At 46.2% G+C, this 19,709-nt stretch overlaps 2 protein-coding genes across 6 annotated transcripts in view; one reads left to right on the top strand and one right to left on the bottom strand.

Moving 5' to 3' along the window:
- The window catches only part of Cstf3 (cleavage stimulation factor subunit 3), an 85,333-nt gene extending 80,864 nt beyond the window's left edge, over positions 1-4,469 (top strand). The window contains exons 18-21 of the mRNA XM_041679113.1: positions 2,304-2,457; positions 3,167-3,261; positions 3,389-3,449; positions 3,785-4,469. Of these exons, the coding sequence (XP_041535047.1) occupies positions 2,304-2,457; positions 3,167-3,261; positions 3,389-3,449; positions 3,785-3,987 (513 nt within the window). The 3' untranslated portion in view covers positions 3,988-4,469. The remainder of the gene's footprint in view (positions 1-2,303; positions 2,458-3,166; positions 3,262-3,388; positions 3,450-3,784) is intronic.
- Positions 4,470-15,392: 10,923 nt separating this feature from the next.
- The window catches only part of Tcp11l1 (t-complex 11 like 1), a 36,320-nt gene continuing 32,003 nt past the window's right edge, over positions 15,393-19,709 (bottom strand). For all 5 annotated transcript variants that reach the window (XM_041678859.1, XM_041678862.1, XM_041678858.1 and 2 more), the window contains one exon: positions 15,393-18,315. In XM_041678859.1, coding sequence (XP_041534793.1) covers positions 18,113-18,315 — 203 coding nt within the window. In that variant the 3' untranslated portion in view covers positions 15,393-18,112. The remainder of the gene's footprint in view (positions 18,316-19,709) is intronic.

Consider the following 19,709-nt stretch of genomic DNA (forward strand, 5'->3'; position numbering starts at 1 on the left):
CATAACCGCAAGCCTAGGAAGGATTTGGGATGGGAAAAGTGGAGGGTTATAAATTTGAGGTCAGACTAGGCCATCCAAACAAAGCAAAACCACAGCTTGCTAAATGTACAACGTTCCTTGAGAGACCTGAGCTTTCTTTCTACAGCAGCCTCTGGGGGAACTGGCTTCTCTAAAAGTGGTCCTCAGCTATGTAGATGACTGACCCATAAGAAAACTAATTTAGTCCTGGACCCAAATGTTTTTGAAGCCTCAGAAATAGCCCTTGTACAAAACACCATTGATTCTTCATTCTTGGTCTTTCTGTGCCCTTGGCATGAACAAAGGTCAAGGAAGGAACTCCCAGGAGAGCTGTCTGTCCGTGAGTCTGAGGCTGGTCCCTTTAAATCAGCTAGCAATAGGATGTCCTTGGCCATCCTTCTTTTCCTCACCGCCCTTTTGGCCTGAGGCTCACTCTCAGTCTGAACCAGACTAAAAACGTTGAGAAAAATTACACATAATTTAGCTTTAGACCTTTTCTAATGGCCTAAATGAAAGCTCCAGTTCTGCACCAGCCCCATAATTCTATTCTGAATCAAAGGATTTCTAATAACCTGCATTTCACTGTTAAAAAAAGAGAACTCCTACCTTTACTTTACTTTTCAGTGGGAAAAAAAAACATTTTAAAAATTATTAGGAAAGACCAGTTTTTTTTCTAGGATAAAAGTGGTTTTCAGTAGTTTAATAAAAATAAAGAGACACAGCAAGATGGTGGTCAGTGGGTAATGGAGCCTAGGACCTGAGTTCAATCCCTGGAGCCCAAGTGATGGAAAGAGAACCAACCCCTCCAAGTTAAACTCTGACAAACATATGTGCACCTATATGTATGATACACATGCATAAATATAATTTAAAACAATGTTGGGGGCAGACAAATAATTGCCAGGCTTGATGGTGCATAGCTTTATTCCAACATTCCAGAGACATAGGCAGTGTGTCTCTCTCTTATTTCTGTAAATTCAAGGACAGCCTGCCAGAGATACATGAGATCCTGTCCAAAAAAAAAGAAGAAGAAGAAGAAATTTTCCAACTAGAACTACTTTTTATCATGAACTTTGCAGCCTGTATTTTCATTTCTATGTATATTTGAGAAGACCTAGAGCACTTTGCCATGTAGTATTTGGTACAGTAAGTTGTGAGCAATTTCTCTGTGCCTTCTCATTTAGATTTGCTCACATAAAAGCCACGTCACCAACTGTGTCAGCAGATTTGAAGGACTGAAATTGATAGGACCTGTTAATAGGTGACTGTACGGCTCCTCTAAACTACCTTAGACCTTAGAGAGGGTCCTGCTAATATTGGAACGGTCAGAGGGTGGGCTCCCAGTCCTCTCCCACTGCCTGTTGGCTATGTGATCCCTTCTGAGTTTGAGTCCATGGCATGAGTGTTACCGATGCCCTCAGAGAGTAAATACAGTCTAGTTAACCTGACAAATGGAGCTGCTAGTTACCTTCCTTTTCTCCTCTACTCTTAGAAGAAAGTTCACTGCATTAGCAAAGTGCTACTTGTGGTATAGCTTCAGTGGTCGTGCTTCTCAGCCCCTGTTAGGTCATGTTGTTGGCCAGTCATAAAAGAGGGGTTACAGCTTCCCTGGCCTGGATGCCCAGGGCATTACTAGCCAGTATAGGTGCAGATAATCCTTCTCTTGGCTTTCCTGAGGCAAGACTTCACTTAATCCAGGCTTCTTAACTGAAATGTTGATCAATTCCAATGGAAGGGAGGTATCAAAAATCTAAATCTTGTTGGGCAGTGGTGGTGCACACCTTTAATCCCAGCACTTAGGAGGCAAACCAGGTGCATATCTATAAATTTGAGGTCAGCCTGGTCTACAGAGTGAGTTCCAGGACACCCAGCGCCACATATTGAGACTGTGTCTCAAGTAAATATATATATATATATATATATATATATATATATATATATATATATATATATATAAATCTTTTCCTCCAAATTATTCTACCCTCTCCTTGGTGCCCATTCCCACAAAGGTTTGTCTCTATTCTGCGAGGACTTTGCCTGGAGACAGTCCAGTGATTCTTTGCTGGGGTTAAAGTTAAACTTTTTAAAGTGCAACCTTCAAAGCCAGTGACTTCCCTTGTTGAGTACTGAACAGTCTGTATCATCCTGAGATTTCCTGCTTATCCTTCTCCACACTTCCTGTGCTTAGAGCCTGGGTTTTTTTGCTGTAGCCTGAGATGACAGAGTTGCACAATCCTCTGTAAGACCCTTTTCAGGTTCAGGGTTCCTCTGCTCTGCATTTCCAGGACGTCTCCCGTGCTAAGCTAGCAGCTATAATTCCAGACCCAGTTGTAGCTCCTTCTATAGTGCCTGTTCTCAAAGATGAAGTGGACAGAAAACCAGAGTACCCTAAGCCAGACACTCAGCAGATGATCCCGTTTCAGCCACGGCATTTAGCACGTAAGACTCAGTACTGAGACCTCGGTTTGTTTAATTTAAATTGAACGGGGGTGGGGGGGTGACCTGAACTTTTCCACTGTAGGTTAATTATTAGACCTAGGGTCACAGTGACAAGTGACTTGACAGTAATAGTTGAGCCAGATGAGCTAAGAATTTAAAAACTCACCAAGCTCCGAGTGCTGCGGACTCTAGTAGCCCAGTGCCAGCGCAGCTCTCAGAAACGCTGCGATGTGCAGATTGCTTGGCCGACTGGAAACCCTGCAGCCGTGCAATTCTGGACCGTAGTTGTAAATGATGGTTAGTGGCCCTCTTTGAACAAGACCCTTTGGATTCGATGTGCTATTGAATAACTGGCCTTAAGCAATGTGTAACTCAAAAATGTCCTTCAAGCTCACAACTGTCTGAAGATCAGTTCCAGGGGATCTGTCACTTTACACCAATGCACATAAAATAAAGTTAAATAAACCATAAAAATATTTAAAAAAAAAATGTCCTTCAGTCCAGCCCTGGCCTGCTTTACCTGAAGCCGCCTGTCTCCCCTGCATTTCCTGGCTGGCCCAGTTCAATTGGTCGTAGGGGAAAGCACCAGAACCCTTTTTAAGTGTTCAGAAGAAAGCAGCAGGGACAAGGGAGGTGTGAAGGTCGCTTGGTTTCAGCTTTCTCCTGCAGAAACTGCAGCCACTTGTTTCATGCCTGCCTTCTGTCTCAGCTCCAGGCTTACACCCGGTCCCCGGTGGAGTGTTCCCAGTGCCTCCTGCAGCTGTTGTTCTAATGAAACTGCTCCCTCCTCCTATCTGCTTCCAGGTTTGTTCACTGTGCACACTGGTTCTGTGGGCCACAGTAATTCTATGCTTTTTCTCTTGTTTAATGGGAAGTACAAAATAGTCAATTCATCGGATAACTGAGACTAAATTTCTTCATGTCATAATAGGGTCCTTTTGTACAAGTGGATGAACTGATGGAAATTTTCCGAAGATGCAAGATACCAAACAGTGAGTAATAGGAGCTCCATTTTCAGTATGGGGTTTCCCAAGGAAGAGGGATCGTTCTCTTCTACTGAGGTCTCTAAAGCCAATTATCTAGTCTGCAGAAGTGCGGTGACACCTGAAGTAAACTGAGCCTTCTGTGATGTGGCCACATTCTGATAGAATGTCACGGAGTCCTAGCTGTGGTGCGCACTGTCTGGTCTGTCTTAGTTTTAACACACCTTGTGTGGTAGCAGTCAAACAGTCGAAGCTTGCTGATAGGCCAGCGAACGAGCAGAGCCCTCTTCTACAGCAGCATCACTGCGAGCACCCAGCCCTGTCCTTTTTGTCCATCCCAATAGCTGTTGAGGAAGCCGTGAGGATCATCACTGGAGGGGCCCCGGAGCTGGCTGTGGAAGGCAACGGCCCAGTGGAAAGCAGCGCTGTGCTCACCAAGGCTGTTAAAAGACCCAATGAGGACTCAGACGAAGACGAAGAAAAGGGGGCTGTAGTTCCCCCTGTTCACGACATTTACAGAGCGCGGCAGCAGAAGCGGATACGATGAGACAGTTTCAAAACCTACCTGCCTCTGAGAGAAAAGACTCTTACCCAGGATTCCTTTTTTGCCTCTTAAGTCATGTTTTAAAGAAACAAAGCTTTGTTACAATGTTTTTGGAAACAAAGTTGTATTGTCATTGGTGCCTCTATTATATGGTTCTTGAGAAACAGAAACGAAGCCTGTGTGGATTTTGAATGCGGAAAGACCTGTCCTCTAAGAAAGGGTGGGCTTTACATAATTTACACAACGTGTTCCTCTTCAAGGGTGGCTTGTATGTGCCGCTTAAGATTTGTGAGTTTTCCACAGTTTTATTTTAAAAACTGGATGACTTATGATTGCAGAATATTTTCACATTTTCTGAAAAACAGTTGTTCTCAGTTTGCTTACATAGTCCTGCCTGTTTGTTTTTATTTATGGCAGAATATATGGCATCTGTTTTGTAGTTTGACAATTTTTAAAAAGGTCCCTTGAAAAAATAAAGGACCTCAAAAACATGCCTCCTGTTTCTATATGTGTGTGTGTGCGTGTGCGTGTGTGTGTGCGTATGTGTGTGTGTATGTGTGTGTGTGTGCGTGCATGTGCATGCGTGTGCGTGTGTGTGTGTGCGTGTGTGTGCATTCATTTGAATATGTGTGTGTGTGTATGTGTACGTGTGTGTGAGTGTGTGTGTGCATTCATCTGAATATGGGGAGAGCCACATGTGCACAGGCAGAAACCAGTGGAGGACGTCAGCTGTCTTCTTCTGGCTCTTAGTCCCTGAGACAGTCACCTTCTCCCTGAACCTGAAGCGTGCCTTTTTGTTCCTAGGGTCTGCCAGTGCTGAGGTTACAGGCAAGCAGAGGCATGCCTAGCTTTTATCTGGGTACTAGGGATCCAAGCTCAAGGCCTCAGGCCACTGGCCATCTCCCCAATATTTCTTCTTCTGGTTTTATGATCATAGCTATGGATACTATATTATTCATCTAATGCCATTTGCATTAAATGCTAACAGAACACTGAAAACTCATTTTCTAGCCAGGTGGTGGTGGCGCACGCCTTGGGAGGCAGAGGCCAACCTGGTCTACAGAGTTCCAGGACAGGCTCCAAAGCTACAGAGAAACCATGTCTCGAAACAAACAAAAAGAAAGGAAGGAAGGAAAGAAGAGAGAAAAGTCATTTTCTGTGTATTCAGACATATGTACTTTCCTGTTTTGTTCTGGTTTTTTGATACTTTTTTTTAAGACTATTTATTATGTATACAGTGTTCTGCCTGCAGCCAGAAGAGGGCGCCAGATCTCATTACAGATGGTTGTGAGCCACCATGTGGTTGCTGGGATTAATTAAGGGCTGGGGATGTAGTTCTGGAGTTTGAGTACTTGGCTAACATGGTAGTACATGTCTGTAATGTGGGAGGTGGAGGTGGGAGGACCAAGAACTAAAGATCATCCTGTGTGAACGACAAAGTTGTCCTGGGCTGAAGGGGATTAGGGTGGAACAAGCATGGGCCTGCAAAGCAGTCTGAGCTACAGAGAGACCCCATCTCAGAGAACAAAACAACAAAAATGGGGACAAAGTAAGCATTTTATAAATATTAAAATGTGAATGCCATTTCCCCAACTCTGAGGGAAATTGGTTTCTTTTGCTTTTTTTGGTTTTGGGATTTTGTTATTTTTGCAGTTGAAGAAAGGAATTTATTGGGGGAGAAGAAACTCACGCATGCAGTAGACACACAGAAAAAAAAAGACCCTCTGTCAATTGAGGTGTTTTTACTTTAAACAATTTTTATTCTTACGTATTGTGCCACATATGTGGTGGCTCCCACAGAGGCCAGAAAAGGGTGTTAGATCCTGTGGAACTGGAGTCAGGTGTGGTTAGGAGCCACTGGATGTGAGGGCTGGGAACTGACATTGGTCCTTTGCAAAGCACCAAGGGCTCTGAGCCACTGAGCCATTTTTCTAGCCTCCTCTTTAGTGATTTATTTTTGTGTGTACATATGCTGTATGTATGCAGTACCCACAAACACCAGAAGAGGGTGCCAGATCCCTGGGACTAGAGTTATATGGGTAATGTGAACTCTGGTCCTCTGCAAGAGCAAGAAGTGCCCTGAACTGCCATCTCTCCAATCCCTACTTCATCTTTGTTTTTTTCAGGCAGGGTATATATAGTTCTGGTTGTCCTGGAGCTCACTATGCAGACAAGGCTGGTCTTGAACTCAACACAGATCCACCTGCCTCTGCCTCCCGAGTGCTGGCATTAAAGGTGTGCGCCACTGAGCCAGGCTCTTTCATCTCAAAGACTCCCTGTCTCATCCTCTGTTGAAATGTATTTCAAAAAGTACTTAACATACATTTTCTCATGAGCTCGAGATCATTTAAGAGACTAGGTTAATTACCCAGTCAGGCCTTTAATCCAGCACTCAGGAAAAAGCAGAGGCAGGTGGATTTCTGTGAAGCCTGGTTTACTGAGTGAGTTATAAAACAGCCACAGAGAGAAACCCTGTCAAAAAGGAAAAAAAAAAAAAAAAAAAAAAAAAAAAAAAAAAAAAGAACCAAAAAACCAAATTACAGTGAGGAAAAACTCAGAAGAAGAACTAAATTTTGTTCCTTGGTTACTAGCAAGGAAACAGACCTCCTCCTGCCTCATCTCCAGAAAAGCTTCTTAGATCAAACCCAGGAAGGAAGAGAGTAACACACAAAAAATTACAAAGACAAAGGCCAAAGCATGATGGAGCTGCGATGTTAAACTCGTACACTGAGAATACAACTCAAACCATTTATAATTTTAATTCAGGTGTGATTACATTATCCTGTGCTTAAAATTCAGCTTCAAATTGTATCTTTTACTACCATTTTTGAAACAAGATGCCACTAATGTATGGCCAACCTTAGCAAAGTAAGACTGAAAAAAAAAGTGAAACAAAAAATCAAACCTCTGTAATCCCACAGAGACCAGAGAATGTCTAGAGAGGGGCCAGCCTGAGCTACACAATAGGCTCCATGTTAGACCAAGCAAGCTACAGAACAATAACAATGTCACCAAAAAACCAAAACCCTACTTTTGCCAGCATATCTATCTACAGGACTGTGGTTAGTGTATAAATGCCAAGAGTTCACTTACACAGTAGTAAATCATTGATTCTGTTTTAAAAAGGTATTTCTGAGGTTGGAGAGGTGGCTCCGTGGTTAAGAGCACAGACTGTTTTTCCAGAAGGCTCAAATTCAGTTCCCAGCACACACAACAGGTGGTGCATAACCACCCTAACTCCAGCTCCAGGGACCTCATACCTTTTCCTGGTCTCCGAGGACACTCGTGTGCACACACATACAAAAATTAAATCTTTCTTCCCTAAAGCAAACTCCATTTAGGGCAGTAGCTCCTAGTGTCACACTGAGCTTCTAATGGATTGGTATATTTTTAATATTTTTATATCCAGGTATGTGTGTCTGGAACATGACCAGAAGACACTGCATCCTCTGGAGGAGTTAAGGACAGCTGTGAACTAGTGCTGGTGCTGGGAACCGAACCTGGGTCCTCTGCAAAAGTAGCCTATGGTCTCACTGTAATGTAGAACTCTAAAGTAACTCTAAAGCCATTTCTGACAACTCTGAGGCCTCTCAGCAGTACTGCCCCCCCTCCCCTGGGAACCAGGAATCTAACAACTACCCACACATGTCCTGAAATGTTGGGAACTTTCCATTTCCCTGAGTCTTTGTGAATGTTCTCCAGAAATTGGGGCAAGATAACCTTTAAGATGTTGACTCAGTTCCTGATGTATGTTCCAGGTAGGAGGCCTCCTGGAGACTTTATTTGACTCAGCCCCTGGGAAAGGGATCAAAGTGACCCTCAGATGTTTCCTCTTACCTGGCAACTGCTCTCCAGCCAATTATTGGTAATAGCCCTTTTGAATAAACCAATCATAATAGTCAAAGAACAACCCCCAGACACCCCCTTGCTGCTGTGGCTTTTTCCTTTAAAAGTAGCCTGTACCAGCTATTCGGGGTCTTTTTGGCCTCTCTAATGCTGAAAGACCCTGTCATGACAGAATTAATAAAATCCTCATGCTTTTCCATCAGCTGTGGTGTGAGAGATGGTCTCTTGGGGCGACTCCTCCTCCTCAGTGATTGGACTCTAGGGTCCAACATCACCACTGTGCTCTCTCCAGCCTCAGAAATTCTAAGAGTTTCAAACAAAATCCTGGTACCGTGCTATTAATTAAATCTTCAATACTCAATGCAGGTATCAGGGTGACAGCTAGGTACATGGGTGTGCATGCCTGCACTTCCAGGTGTATGGAAGACCAAGGCAAGAGGAGAGCAAAAGCCCAGGATTCAAGGCCAACCTTCATAACAAAGGAACAGCTTTTTCTCCAACAAAACCAACTGTTGGAGCCAGAAACGGCTCAGTGGTTAAGAGCATTGGCTGCTCTTGTAGAGGATCCAGGTTTGAATCCCAGCACCCACATGGAGGCTTGCAGCCAAGCTGTGAGAGCTGATGCCTCTTCTTACCCTCACAGGCTACCCCAAGCATGTGGTGCACATGCATACACTCAGGCATACACACATGTGCAGAGAGAAATTTTGGTTTTTGGTTTTCGAGACAGGGTTTCTCTTTGTAAAAGTCCTGGCTGTCCTGGAACTTGCTGTGTAGAGATATGTTTTAAAGCAACTGTAATTTGTAAAAGACCCCTAGTCTGAGCACTTGCTACAGTTCTGTTTGGAGCATGCCAACAGGGCTTCAGATAGCAAAGGCAGAAACTGGGCATGGTGGCGCACGCCTTTGGTCCCAGCACTTGGGAGGCAGAATCAGTAGGACCTTTGTGAGTTCAGGGCTGATATAGTGAGACATCCCCCAACAAAAAGACTTGTGGGATGGAGGGATGGTTCAGTGATTAAGAGTACTCACTGGCTTCTCTTGTAAAGGACCCAGGTTTGATTCCCAGCACCCACATGATGGCTCACAGTGACCATCTGTGACTTTAGTTCTAGAGGGTCAATGCCTTCCAGCCTCTGCAGGACCACACACACATGGTACATAGAGATGTACAGGCAAAATACCCATACATACAAAATAATAAAATTAAACAGACCAAACGAAGACCTAAAAGTGATTAGGTTTAAGGGAAGTGAAATCTGCCTGGCGCTGTTAACACTGGGCACACCTTCAAAACCAAGTGGCACCATCATGCACGGCCTACATCTTAGTCCTGGTTCTTGAGGTCAGAGGGCGACACACCCAAGACAGGCATAGTGGGATATTATTTGTGTTTTAATAAATAAAGCTTGACTGAAGATCAGAGGGCAAAGCAGTCTTACAGGCCAGGGAATGGTGGCACAACTTTAATCCCAGGACTCTGGAGACAGAGGCAGGCAGATCTCTGTGAGTTCAATGCCATCCTGGTCTACACAAGATTAAATCTGTCTAAAAAGAGAGACAGTTCACATAAAGGTGATCCCTGTACTTGTGATCACACACTTTTAATCCCAGCACAGGGAGGTGGAGACAGGAGCAATATAGCTAGGCAGAGAGGGAAATATAAAGGGGAAGAGACAGGAACTCAGTGGTGTGGAGTTAGATTCTCGCAACTTCAGTCTGAAGATTTGGTAGAGGTAAAAGGTCTCTCTGGTGGCTGGCTGCTTTGCTTTTCTGATCTTCAGGTTGAACCCACTGTCTCTAGGTTTTTATTATCCGTGCAACAGACAGGCGTAAGAGAACACCTACATGAGGGCATTAGGTAAAACTCTGTTTAAGTTCCTGAGAGTTATTTCTACAACCATCTATTTCTGAAGTGAAAAATCTTTTTAGATTTACTTATGTGTATGAATGCTTTGCATGTATGTATGTGCATGCCTGGTACCCACAGAGGTCAGAAAGGGGTGCCAGGTCTCTTGGAACGGGAATTGCGGATGGTGTTGTTATGTCCAAGTTTCTGGTCCCCAGATAAATTCACAGAGCTGGATTTCCAGTGCAAATTACAAGAGGGTTTTTAATAATATTCAAGCTTAAGTTTGGACCAACATCTCTCCAGCACCACAGCAGGCGGGTGCAGAAAGTGCGACAGGGAGCCCTGGAGGGAGAACTTTTAAACGCTGTGATCAGGGAAGTTCATATCCTGTCGTCTTGGGATTGGGTAAGGAGGGCATAGGGTAAGGTAGTTTTGTAGAACTTTAAGACAACTCTGAGGCCTCTCAGCAGTAGAGTTCCCCCTCCCCTGGGAACCAAGGACCTAACAACTACACATGCACGTACTGAAATACTGGGAACTTTCCACCTCCCTGGGTCCTCGTGAGTGTTCTCCCAATAGAGCTGCGTTCCTGGAATAGGGACGAGATAACCCACAGATGCCCACAGATGTTTTGACTCAGTCCCTGGGTGTAGTAATAAGAGCGGCGGGGCTGCGTCCCTGGCACCCAGCCGCCCGCATGGCTAGCTTAGGCCCCGAAATAATTACACGGAAACTGTATTCTTTTAAACACTGCTTGGCCCATTTCTATCTAGCCTCTTCTAGGCTAATTCTCACATATTAATTTAGCCCATTTCTAATCATCTGTGTGTAGCACCCCAAGGTGCGCTTACCAGGAAGATTCTAGCCTACGTCCATCCTGGGTCGGAGCTTCATCACGTGTGTCTGCCTGGGAGCGGGGCATGGCGTCTCTCTGAGGCGTCTGCTTCCGAGAGGAGAGCTGTGGAGTCTGAGCTCACTTCCTCTTCCTCCCAGCATTCTATTCTGTTTACTCCTCCCACCTACGTTTTAACCTATGAGGGCCAAGCAGTTTCTTTATTGCTTAACCAATGAAATCAACAGATTGATATATGACACTCCCACATCACCTGGGAAAGGGGCAAAGTAACCCTCAGAAGTTTCCCTTTACCTCACCTGATCTGGCAGCCGCTCTCCAGCCAATTATTGGTAATAGCCCTTTGAATAAGCCAATCATAATAAAGAACACCCCCCAGACTCCCCCCTTATTTCTGTGGCTTTTTGCTTTAAAACTAGCCTGTACCAGCTATTTGGGGTCTTTCTGGCTTCTTGAATGCTGAAAGACCTTCTCATGACAGAATTAATAAAATCCTCATCAACCATGGTGTGAGGGATGGTCTCTTGGGGCGACTCCTCCTCGGTGATTGGACTCCAGGGTCCAACAGTTTCTGAACCCATTGGTCAATTTGAGGGCCTGAAAACCTAACAAAGAGCCTTTAATAACAGACAAGGTATCTTCAAGGACAGGATGCCTCCCAAGAACATCTGGACCTTGTTAAATTTTATGACCCTGCTCCCTATCTTCTTAACTGGCCATTTTTAGGGTATCTGTTCAAACGTCTGCTACAGCAGCACATTTCTGGAGCTGAGATCGCCCACCCCCAGCTCATTATGTGGCTAAAGATGAAGCCCTCTCTTTAAAATGGAGTTTGCAAGTCAGGTCCTCACAGTGTGAGCCGCCATGTGGATGCTGGGAACCCAACCTGGGTTCTTGCAAACAGCAACAAGTGCCCTTCACTGCTGAGACAATTCTAGCCCTAGTGACTTTAATAGATACTGAGGACAGCTTAGCGGTTACCCCTCACCCAGACCATGACATTGCTGTAAAAACTGACCAAGGAGGCTGTGCACTGAGAAATCAGCATGCAAAGCCCGATATACAAGCACAAATCCTGCTGGAGGTGGACTATGGGCTGAGGGCCTGTGCATGAGGCTCAGAGCCCAGCCTCAGTTAGCATTCACCTGCTCATCTGTCCCTTCACACGTTACTCATTCTGTAAGAGCGGGGATGGGCAGAAGTCGTGGGTGGAGAGGGCTGTCGGGATGTGAAGAAAGTCTGGGGTTCACCACCAGAGATGAGGGACGTAAACGCCAGTCCTAAGGAGGGCTCAGGAAGGAAGCCCGCCCTAGAGGCCTGTAAATAAAATGAGCTCTGGATACTACTGCATCCTGGCACTAAGCAGAGTTACATGAAGGAGGCTGACAGAGTTACATACTTTGCTGACACTGGAGAGGTTACAGACCTTTCTTATGCACAAAGCTTCTGAATGCCCATTATCCAATCCAGTCCTATCTGGAGCATTTCTGTTTCACAGACGGAAATACGGAGACCTAAGGGAGAAGACAACCAAATGTTGTGTGAACATGAAGCTTACTTCGAGTCAGAGGGCAGGGGTAGCTGCTAGCTGACCAAATCATCCACAGAAGTTCTGCGGGACTGAGGACAGATAGGACAGGAAGGAAGGCAGGGCGGGGAGGGCTCTCGGCCCCTCTGGAGAAAGGCACAGAGCAGGTAGCAGAGGACCGGTGGCTCCTCTGCTTCTCTTAGTCTTCAGGTTCTTACCCCAATGTCTGACTCCTGGGTTTTTATTGATGAGGAATAATCAGATTAGCACTTCACCCAAACCTAGATCTTCTGAACCAGGAGCACTGTCTACCACCCTGTCACAGATGGCCAGAGCTGTTGCTTCATTCTCAAGGTGGAAACAGGGGATGGGACAAGGCTGGTACCTAACAGAGAACAGATTCCAAATTCTTTTCCTCACTATTAGCCCTGGTTGGACAGAACCTCTCTTTATAGACCAGTCTGAACTCGAAGAGATCCCTCTGCCTCAACCTCTGCTCCATTACACCTGACTCACTTAGCACAGCTAACAGTTACACATGTATCAGTAGGGCTCACTCCCTGAAATGTGTTCATATTGGGTTGTGTAGCTACAGAATCCCATCTGCTGCTTCAAATTTAGCAAAATCAAACCCCAAACACCTGCCTGCGAATCCACTCTCCTTTCCACCCAAGGGAGAGCCGAGAAGGCTGCACTTACTACTCTTGCCGTTCATGACCATCAGCCCTAAAAGGCTGGGGGATGCTGACTGTGCCCGGTTCTGCCCACATGTGGCTGAAGCACCAACTAAACGGTGTCACAAAAAGACACATCTGCACAAACCTGTTAGGTAATTAAGTGAAATCTAATTGCCATGATGCTTCTAAGAATCAAGGCCTTGCGCTGCTAGAGAAGGACATCACAAAACCTACAAAGAAATATTGAATGCTTCCTGAGTAAACGACCATCTGCTGGGGCTGTGTGTGTGTGTGTGTGTGTGTGCGCGCGCGCGCGCGCACGCGTGAGCATGCGTGTGTGCGTGCATGTGTATGGCTGGGACCTAGGGCTTCATGCTGCTAGAGAAACATTCTACCACTAAGCTACATAATACAACCCACAAGTAAATGCTGCTTAAGTAAATGACCTAAGTGGACTTTTTCTGGCTCTCACTGATAATCCAATGAGAAGCTCAGAAAGAAAATTAAGTTAAATTACTTTCACAAAGTGACTACCACGGCCACCAACCACACCTCCTTCGTTCCCAAGGAAACCCAGGCAACGGACAATACACAGGTGCTGAGCTGGGAGTCTGTAGATGCCCAGTCCCAACTCCACCAGCTTAGGAATGGGGGGGGGCTGACTCTTAGGAGCATTTTAGGGATTTAGAAGACCGCTGTGTGAGTGTTGACTGCACCTTCCACCCGAGAGAAAGCTCTGCTTCCATCCTTGGAGGGGAGAGGAGTCCCAAGCAGGATGAATCCGGTCGACATGTGTGGAGGCGTCTCAGCCTCAGTAAGCACAGATGCCAGTGAGCTCTTTCCTAAAGGGACCTCCCAGAAGTGGCCTCACTGAACACACTATAAGATGAGCTTCTGACTTTTAAGGTACTCCCACCTAAATTGCTGCCAGCCTGCCCTCTTATAGTGACCGGGTTCAGGAGCTGAAACGAGGATACCTTTTTGTTGGACCCTAGAGTACAATCACCGAGGAGGAGACACCCCAAGAGACCATCTCTCACACCACAGCTGATGTGTTGAATGAGGATTTTATTAATTCTGTCATGACAGGGTCTTTCAGCATTAGAGGCCAGAAAGACCCCGAAGAGCTGGTATAGGCTACTTTTAAAGGAAAAAAACCACAGAAGGAAGGGGTGTCTGGGGGCTGTTCTTTAACTATTATGATTGGCTTATTCAAAAGGGCTATTACCAATAATTGGCTGGAGAGTGGTTGCCAGATCAGATGAGGTAAGAAGAAACTTCTGAGGGTCACTTTGCCCCTTTCCTGGGGCCTGAGTCAAAACATCAGTAACTGAGTCAACACCTAAGGCTTATCTTGCTCCTATTCAGGGAGATGGAAAGTTCCCAACATCTCAGTACGTGCATGTGTAGCTGTTAGGTCCTTCGTTTGAGGGTGGAGGGAGCTCTACCGCTGAGACTGAGAGGGCTCAGAATTGTCCTCAGAATTGTCTTAAAGTTTTACATTTTGATCTCTCTCCTGGTATCAAACTTTTCAAACTTCATGCCTCAGTCACCCAAATGCTGAGATGACAGGCGATTACATTCAATTCAGCTTTTTATTTTCCAATTTGCCAAATCATTATAGATTAAAAGTCCCTTAAATAGTGATCTTATCATTTCTGAGTTCCTACAAGCAGATCCAAGTCCTTTGTTTATATCCTGGGACTGGGCTAGAGATGGCTTGGTGGTTACTGAGCACTGGCTGCTCTTCCAGTGGACCTGGGTTTGATTCTTAACACCCACTAAGCAGCTAGCAACTGTAACTTCAGTTCCGGGGGCTCTAATGCTCTCTTCTGGTATTTCAGGCACTGCATGCACTTGGTGCATAGACTTACACGCAGGCAAACACCAGTACACAAAAATAATCTTAAAAAAAATAATCAAAAACCTCCAAAGACATGTCCTACTAGTGCTGGGCCCGGAACCGCAACACGGAGGCTTTCCCTGTTTGTGACCACTGCAATCGATGCCTCCCCACAGCAAACCCTAGTGTGTATTTAACTCTCCTACAAACACTTCCTGAGCAGAAGGCTCAGAGCAAACTGCTCATACTGAAATGGGCCTTTGACCCTAGTCACACAAGGACAGCTGCCAGAGTCGATCTCAATAGCTTCCAGGTTACTTCTATGCTCGTGTGCAAAAGTCTCTATGTTATTACTAAATGATTTGGGATTTGGGGTACCAAGGATCAAATATGCAATCTTTAACAGGCTAATCAAGCTCTTGACCACGGATCTACACCTCCAGGGCTATAGCTAATGACTCTTCCGGACAATCTGTCCTGAAGCCTAAACTTAACACTTTTGTTTGTTTTCTTTTGCTACTTTGAGAAAGGGCCTCATTTAGCCCAAATTGGCTGTCAAATGTGCTGACAGCCAATGCTGACCTTGGACTCCGAATCCTCCTGCCCCCATCTCTTAGGTTCTGGTATTTCAGGTGTTTGCATACACTTCTGGCTAAACTTAAATGGCTTTCTAGCCAGGTGTGCTGGCACATGCCTCAGGGCAGAGAGAGGGAAATTTCTGAGTTCAAGGCTAGCCTGGTCTACAGAGGGAGTTCTAGGGCAGCCAGGGCCACACAGAAAACCCTGTATCAGAAGTAACGACAACAATCTGAGCACATAACATAGCATACTTTATTTGTTTTTAGGACAGGGTCTCACTATGCATCCCTCGACAGCCTGGAAAGTCACTGTGTAGACCAGCCTGGCCTTGAACTCGCGGAGTCCCTCTGATTAAGGGTGGCTCCCCGCGCCCAGCACATTATTTCACTGGGAAACAAACCAGCACTAGAGTCGTTGGTCGCACACCTTTGAGGGAATCACCCTCACTTCAGCCGTTCTTTCCTCTTCTTTTCCAGGTGGGGCCTTGCGATGTAACCCAGGCTAGCCTCGGCCTCCGCCTTGAAGTGTTGGGTGTTAGGTGAGCTCCCCGGCCAGGGTCACTGTGCACTCTGCATCTGTCATCAGCGGGGACTGTCAGTCTGGCGGGAGAGCACTCCAATGCCACGGCTCTGCTTCTACCACAGCGCTCCTCTCTAAAACACACACAGCCGTGCAGAACATATTCTGCTTTTCCAAGATGGGGTTTCTGTTTACCCTGGCTGTCCTGGAACTTGCTCTGTAGACCAGGCTGGCCCTAAACCTAGAGTTCCAGATGGCTCTGCCTCCCAAGTGCTGGGATTAAAGGCGTTTGCCACCGCCTGGCTTTTTTTTTTTTTTTTTTAAACAGATCATCTGAAGCATTCTCATGGTCACACGGTGTGTTAGGAATTCTGGTCACTCAAATTCCTTAAATTCTGCTCAAATGCTGGGGACTTGTCTTTCTTCCCTAGATTAGTGAGGTTGGGCTATTCTACCTGGAATACTTAAATCTAATTTCTGATTAGAATCCTGTCAGCTCATCTGGATTATTCGAGTATTCTCTTTCCTGTTATACTAAACTATATACATCTATCTTTTCAGTTTTTTTTTTTTTAGACAGGGTTTCTCTGTAGCCCTGACCTGGCTGTCCTGGAACTCGCTCTGTAGACCAGGATGGCTCAAATTCACAGATATTCACCTGCCTCTGCTTCCCAAGTCCTGGGACTAAAGGCGTGTGCCACCACTGCCCAGCATGTCTTGCTTTTGAATGAGGCTTTTCCTATGTACTCCAGGTTAGCCTTCAGTTTGCAGTTCTGTTGCCTCGGCCTCCCTAAAGCTAAGATTACAGGCACATGTCACCATGCCTGGCTCCACAAGCCTCAGCTGCAGCCATTCTGACTCAGGAGCACTTCTGCAGCAAGGACAAAGGGACAGTATTTCTGTCTCTGTTCTCTTTGTTGTTGTGTTTGTTTTTTATTTTGTTTTGTTTTTCGAGGCAGGGTTTCTCTGTAGTTTTGGAGCCTGTCCTGGAACTCACACTACAGACCAGGCTGGCCTCGAACTCACAGAAATCCACCTGCCTCTGCCTCTGCCTCCAAAGAGCTGGGACTAAAGGCATGAGCCACCACTGCCCGGCCCTATCCTTGTTCTTTTAAGATGAACTCTTTAAACGGGACGGTGGTGGCACAAGCCTTTAATCCCAGCACTCGGGAGGCAGAGGCAGGCGGATCTCTGTGAGTTCGAGGCCAGCCTGATCTACAAGAGCTAGTTCCAGGACAGGCTCCAAAGCTACAGAGAAACCCTGTCTCAAAAAACAAAACAAAACAAAAAGATGGACTCTTCATTACCCAGGCTGCTTAATTCTTGGGCAAAAACAGTCTTCCTACCTTTCAAGTAACTGAAGCTACAGGGGCTTATGACTTCTTAATGCCTAGTGTGTGTGTGTCTTTCATTGTTTAGATGCAAGAAATGGATCCCAGGGCCTTGTGCATACTAGACAATCACTAACCACTGTACTACATCCCAACCAACAAAACAAGCTTTTCAAAATCAAGTTCTATCCAACGGGTATGGTGGCAAAGGCCTGTAACCCTGGCATGTGTGAAGTAGAGGCAGGAGGATTCATACAAGTCTGGAGTCAGCTTGTTCTACATAGCAAGTTCCAGGCCAGTGTGTGTGTGAGAGAGATGCTGTTTCAAAAATAATAATAATAAAAAAATTAGACAAAATATATTATCAAGTAACTCTGCTGAAGAACAAAAGGGCTTGGAGCACTGGCTAGGCCGGACCTAAGAAGCAATAAACGGATGGAGGTGGGGAAGGGGTGGAACAGGACACTGTAAGGCTATAGACAGCCTGGTCATAAAACACCAACAAGGGGCAGGCATTAGTGGTGCACACCTTTAATGCCAGCACTGGGGAGGCAGAGGCAGAGGCAGGCAGATCTCTGTGAGTTTAGGCCAGCCGGGACTACAGAGCTAGTTCCACAGCTAGGGCTACATGGAGAAACTTTGTCTTGAAAAAAGAAGGAAAAAGCCCTAAAACGGTCCCGGGGAAGAATACCGGGAGGAATGCTGTAGGGTGGCAAGGGAACAAGTCATGGCTTATGTGCCAGCCTGGGGTATCTGAGAAGGAACGACCCACAAGAAAGGTCCCAGGCTCCTTGGAGAGCTGGCTCCTCCAAGCCGATGCAGCGGGAGCAGAGACAGTGGCAGTCAACTGATACCAGCTGGCCACTACCTACACACTCCAGAGAACAAAAGCTTCTTGAGCTTGTAAACTTGCACTAGTAAATACAGAACAGAGCTCAGTGCGCCCTTCCGTGAGTCCTTCAGCGACACACTATGGTCTTCGTGTGTTTAACGGAACCAGTGCCGTTACACAGGAGCGTACCCATTGCCATTCTCCACAGCAGGGCACTGCGACAGCGGGCTTCTGAGGACGTGAGGGGGTGCTGCGGCAGCCGTGCGCCTCAGGGGCGGAGAAGGAGCTTACTGAGGATTGTGTCATAGTAAGGACAGAACACCATCTTGTTATAGTTGACCAGGCGCACAAATTTCACTGCAATTTCTTCCAGCTCTTTTTGAATGGGACCCAAGCCCCCTGGCACCGTAGGCAGTAGCTTCTGATGACCAGAGGCAAGGTATGTCTCCAAGAAGGTCAAAATTCGGGACTCTGTGGTGGAAAGAAGAGTGATCAGGGGTGTTAGACAAGTCTGACTAGGTTTTAGTTAACTGACTTATCACCTCCTAGGGGCGGTCTTTCCAGTCACCCCTAGATCAGATCTGCAGAACTTTGCATTTCAGTGGGAAGAACACATAGGCACAGATACTGTATTATGTATACAATATTCTGTCTGTGTAAGCCTGAAGGCCAGAAGAGGGTGCCAGACCTCTTTACAGATGGTTGTGAGCCACCATGTGGTTGCTGGGAATTGAACTCAGGACCTTTGGAAGAGCAGGCAATGCTCTTAACCACTGAGCCATCACTCCAGCCCCAGGCTCTGCTCTTAAGAGGAGCAGAACACTAAGGCCAACAACTGGCCATGGCCACAGGGCACACACAGAAAGAAAAGTAAAGCAGGAACAAGTTCAAATCTGGGGCTGGAGAGACGGCTCAGCCCTAAGACACTGGAGAGACGGCTCAGCCCTAAGAGCACTGGCCTTTGAACACCCCCCCCCCCACACACACACACACAAATCTAAGCTGAGCATGGCAGCACAACCTTTAAACCCAGCAGAGGTAGATGGATCTCTGTGAGTTAAAGACCAGCTAGGCCTACAGAGACCTTGCCTCAATAAACAAACAGAATCTTAATATGCAGCCCCATGGTAGAGTGCATGACCCTGGGCTCAATTTCCACAGCTGAGAAGGTTAGAAGGAAAGAGGAGGAAGAGAGAGGAGGATGGAGGAGGATGAGTTCTGCCCCACTAACTCCTGCTGTCTTCCGCCCAGCACTGCTTCCTTCTGTGAGGCTCACAGTGGAAGACCACACAAGTGATCTAGCGGATACTTTTTAGCCATTCTAGACATAAACAGATTTTTCAAACTGCCTGCCTTCTGAACTGGGCTATGCTCTCAAGCAGGAACCCAACCAACACTGGCAGCTGGGTATGAGTCCTCCCCACTCCTAAAGTGATCTAGGTATCCAAGGCTCCAGAGCCAGAAAGCCCGTCTGGAAGTGGAGGTCCGCTGTGGAATAGTAATTACTTTAGCTAGGTAAAGATAAGACGTGTGTGTTTCACTTGTTTATGCTACATTTGTTTAAGGTAGGAGGATGTGTTGTTTTGCCTGCCTAAGGCACCTGATTGGTCTAATAAAAAGCTGAATGGCCAATAGCTAGGCAGTAGAGGGATAGGCAGGGCTGGGGGGCAGAGAGTAGGAGGAGGAATCTAGGATGGAGAGAATGAAGGGGAATGAGAGGGAGACTTCCGGGGCCAGCCAGGCAGCCACCAGACAGATGTACAGAATGAAAGAAAGGAAAAAAGCTCTAAGGCAAAAGGTAAATGAAAACGAAACAGGTTAAAGTACAAGATGAGGCCGAGCATTTCACAGCTGATGACAAGTCT

This window comes from Microtus oregoni, unplaced genomic scaffold (assembly GCF_018167655.1).
Source record: "Microtus oregoni isolate MIOR12 unplaced genomic scaffold, Mior012 000031F_ref0000149, whole genome shotgun sequence".
Taxonomy (NCBI): Eukaryota; Metazoa; Chordata; class Mammalia; order Rodentia; family Cricetidae; genus Microtus; species Microtus oregoni.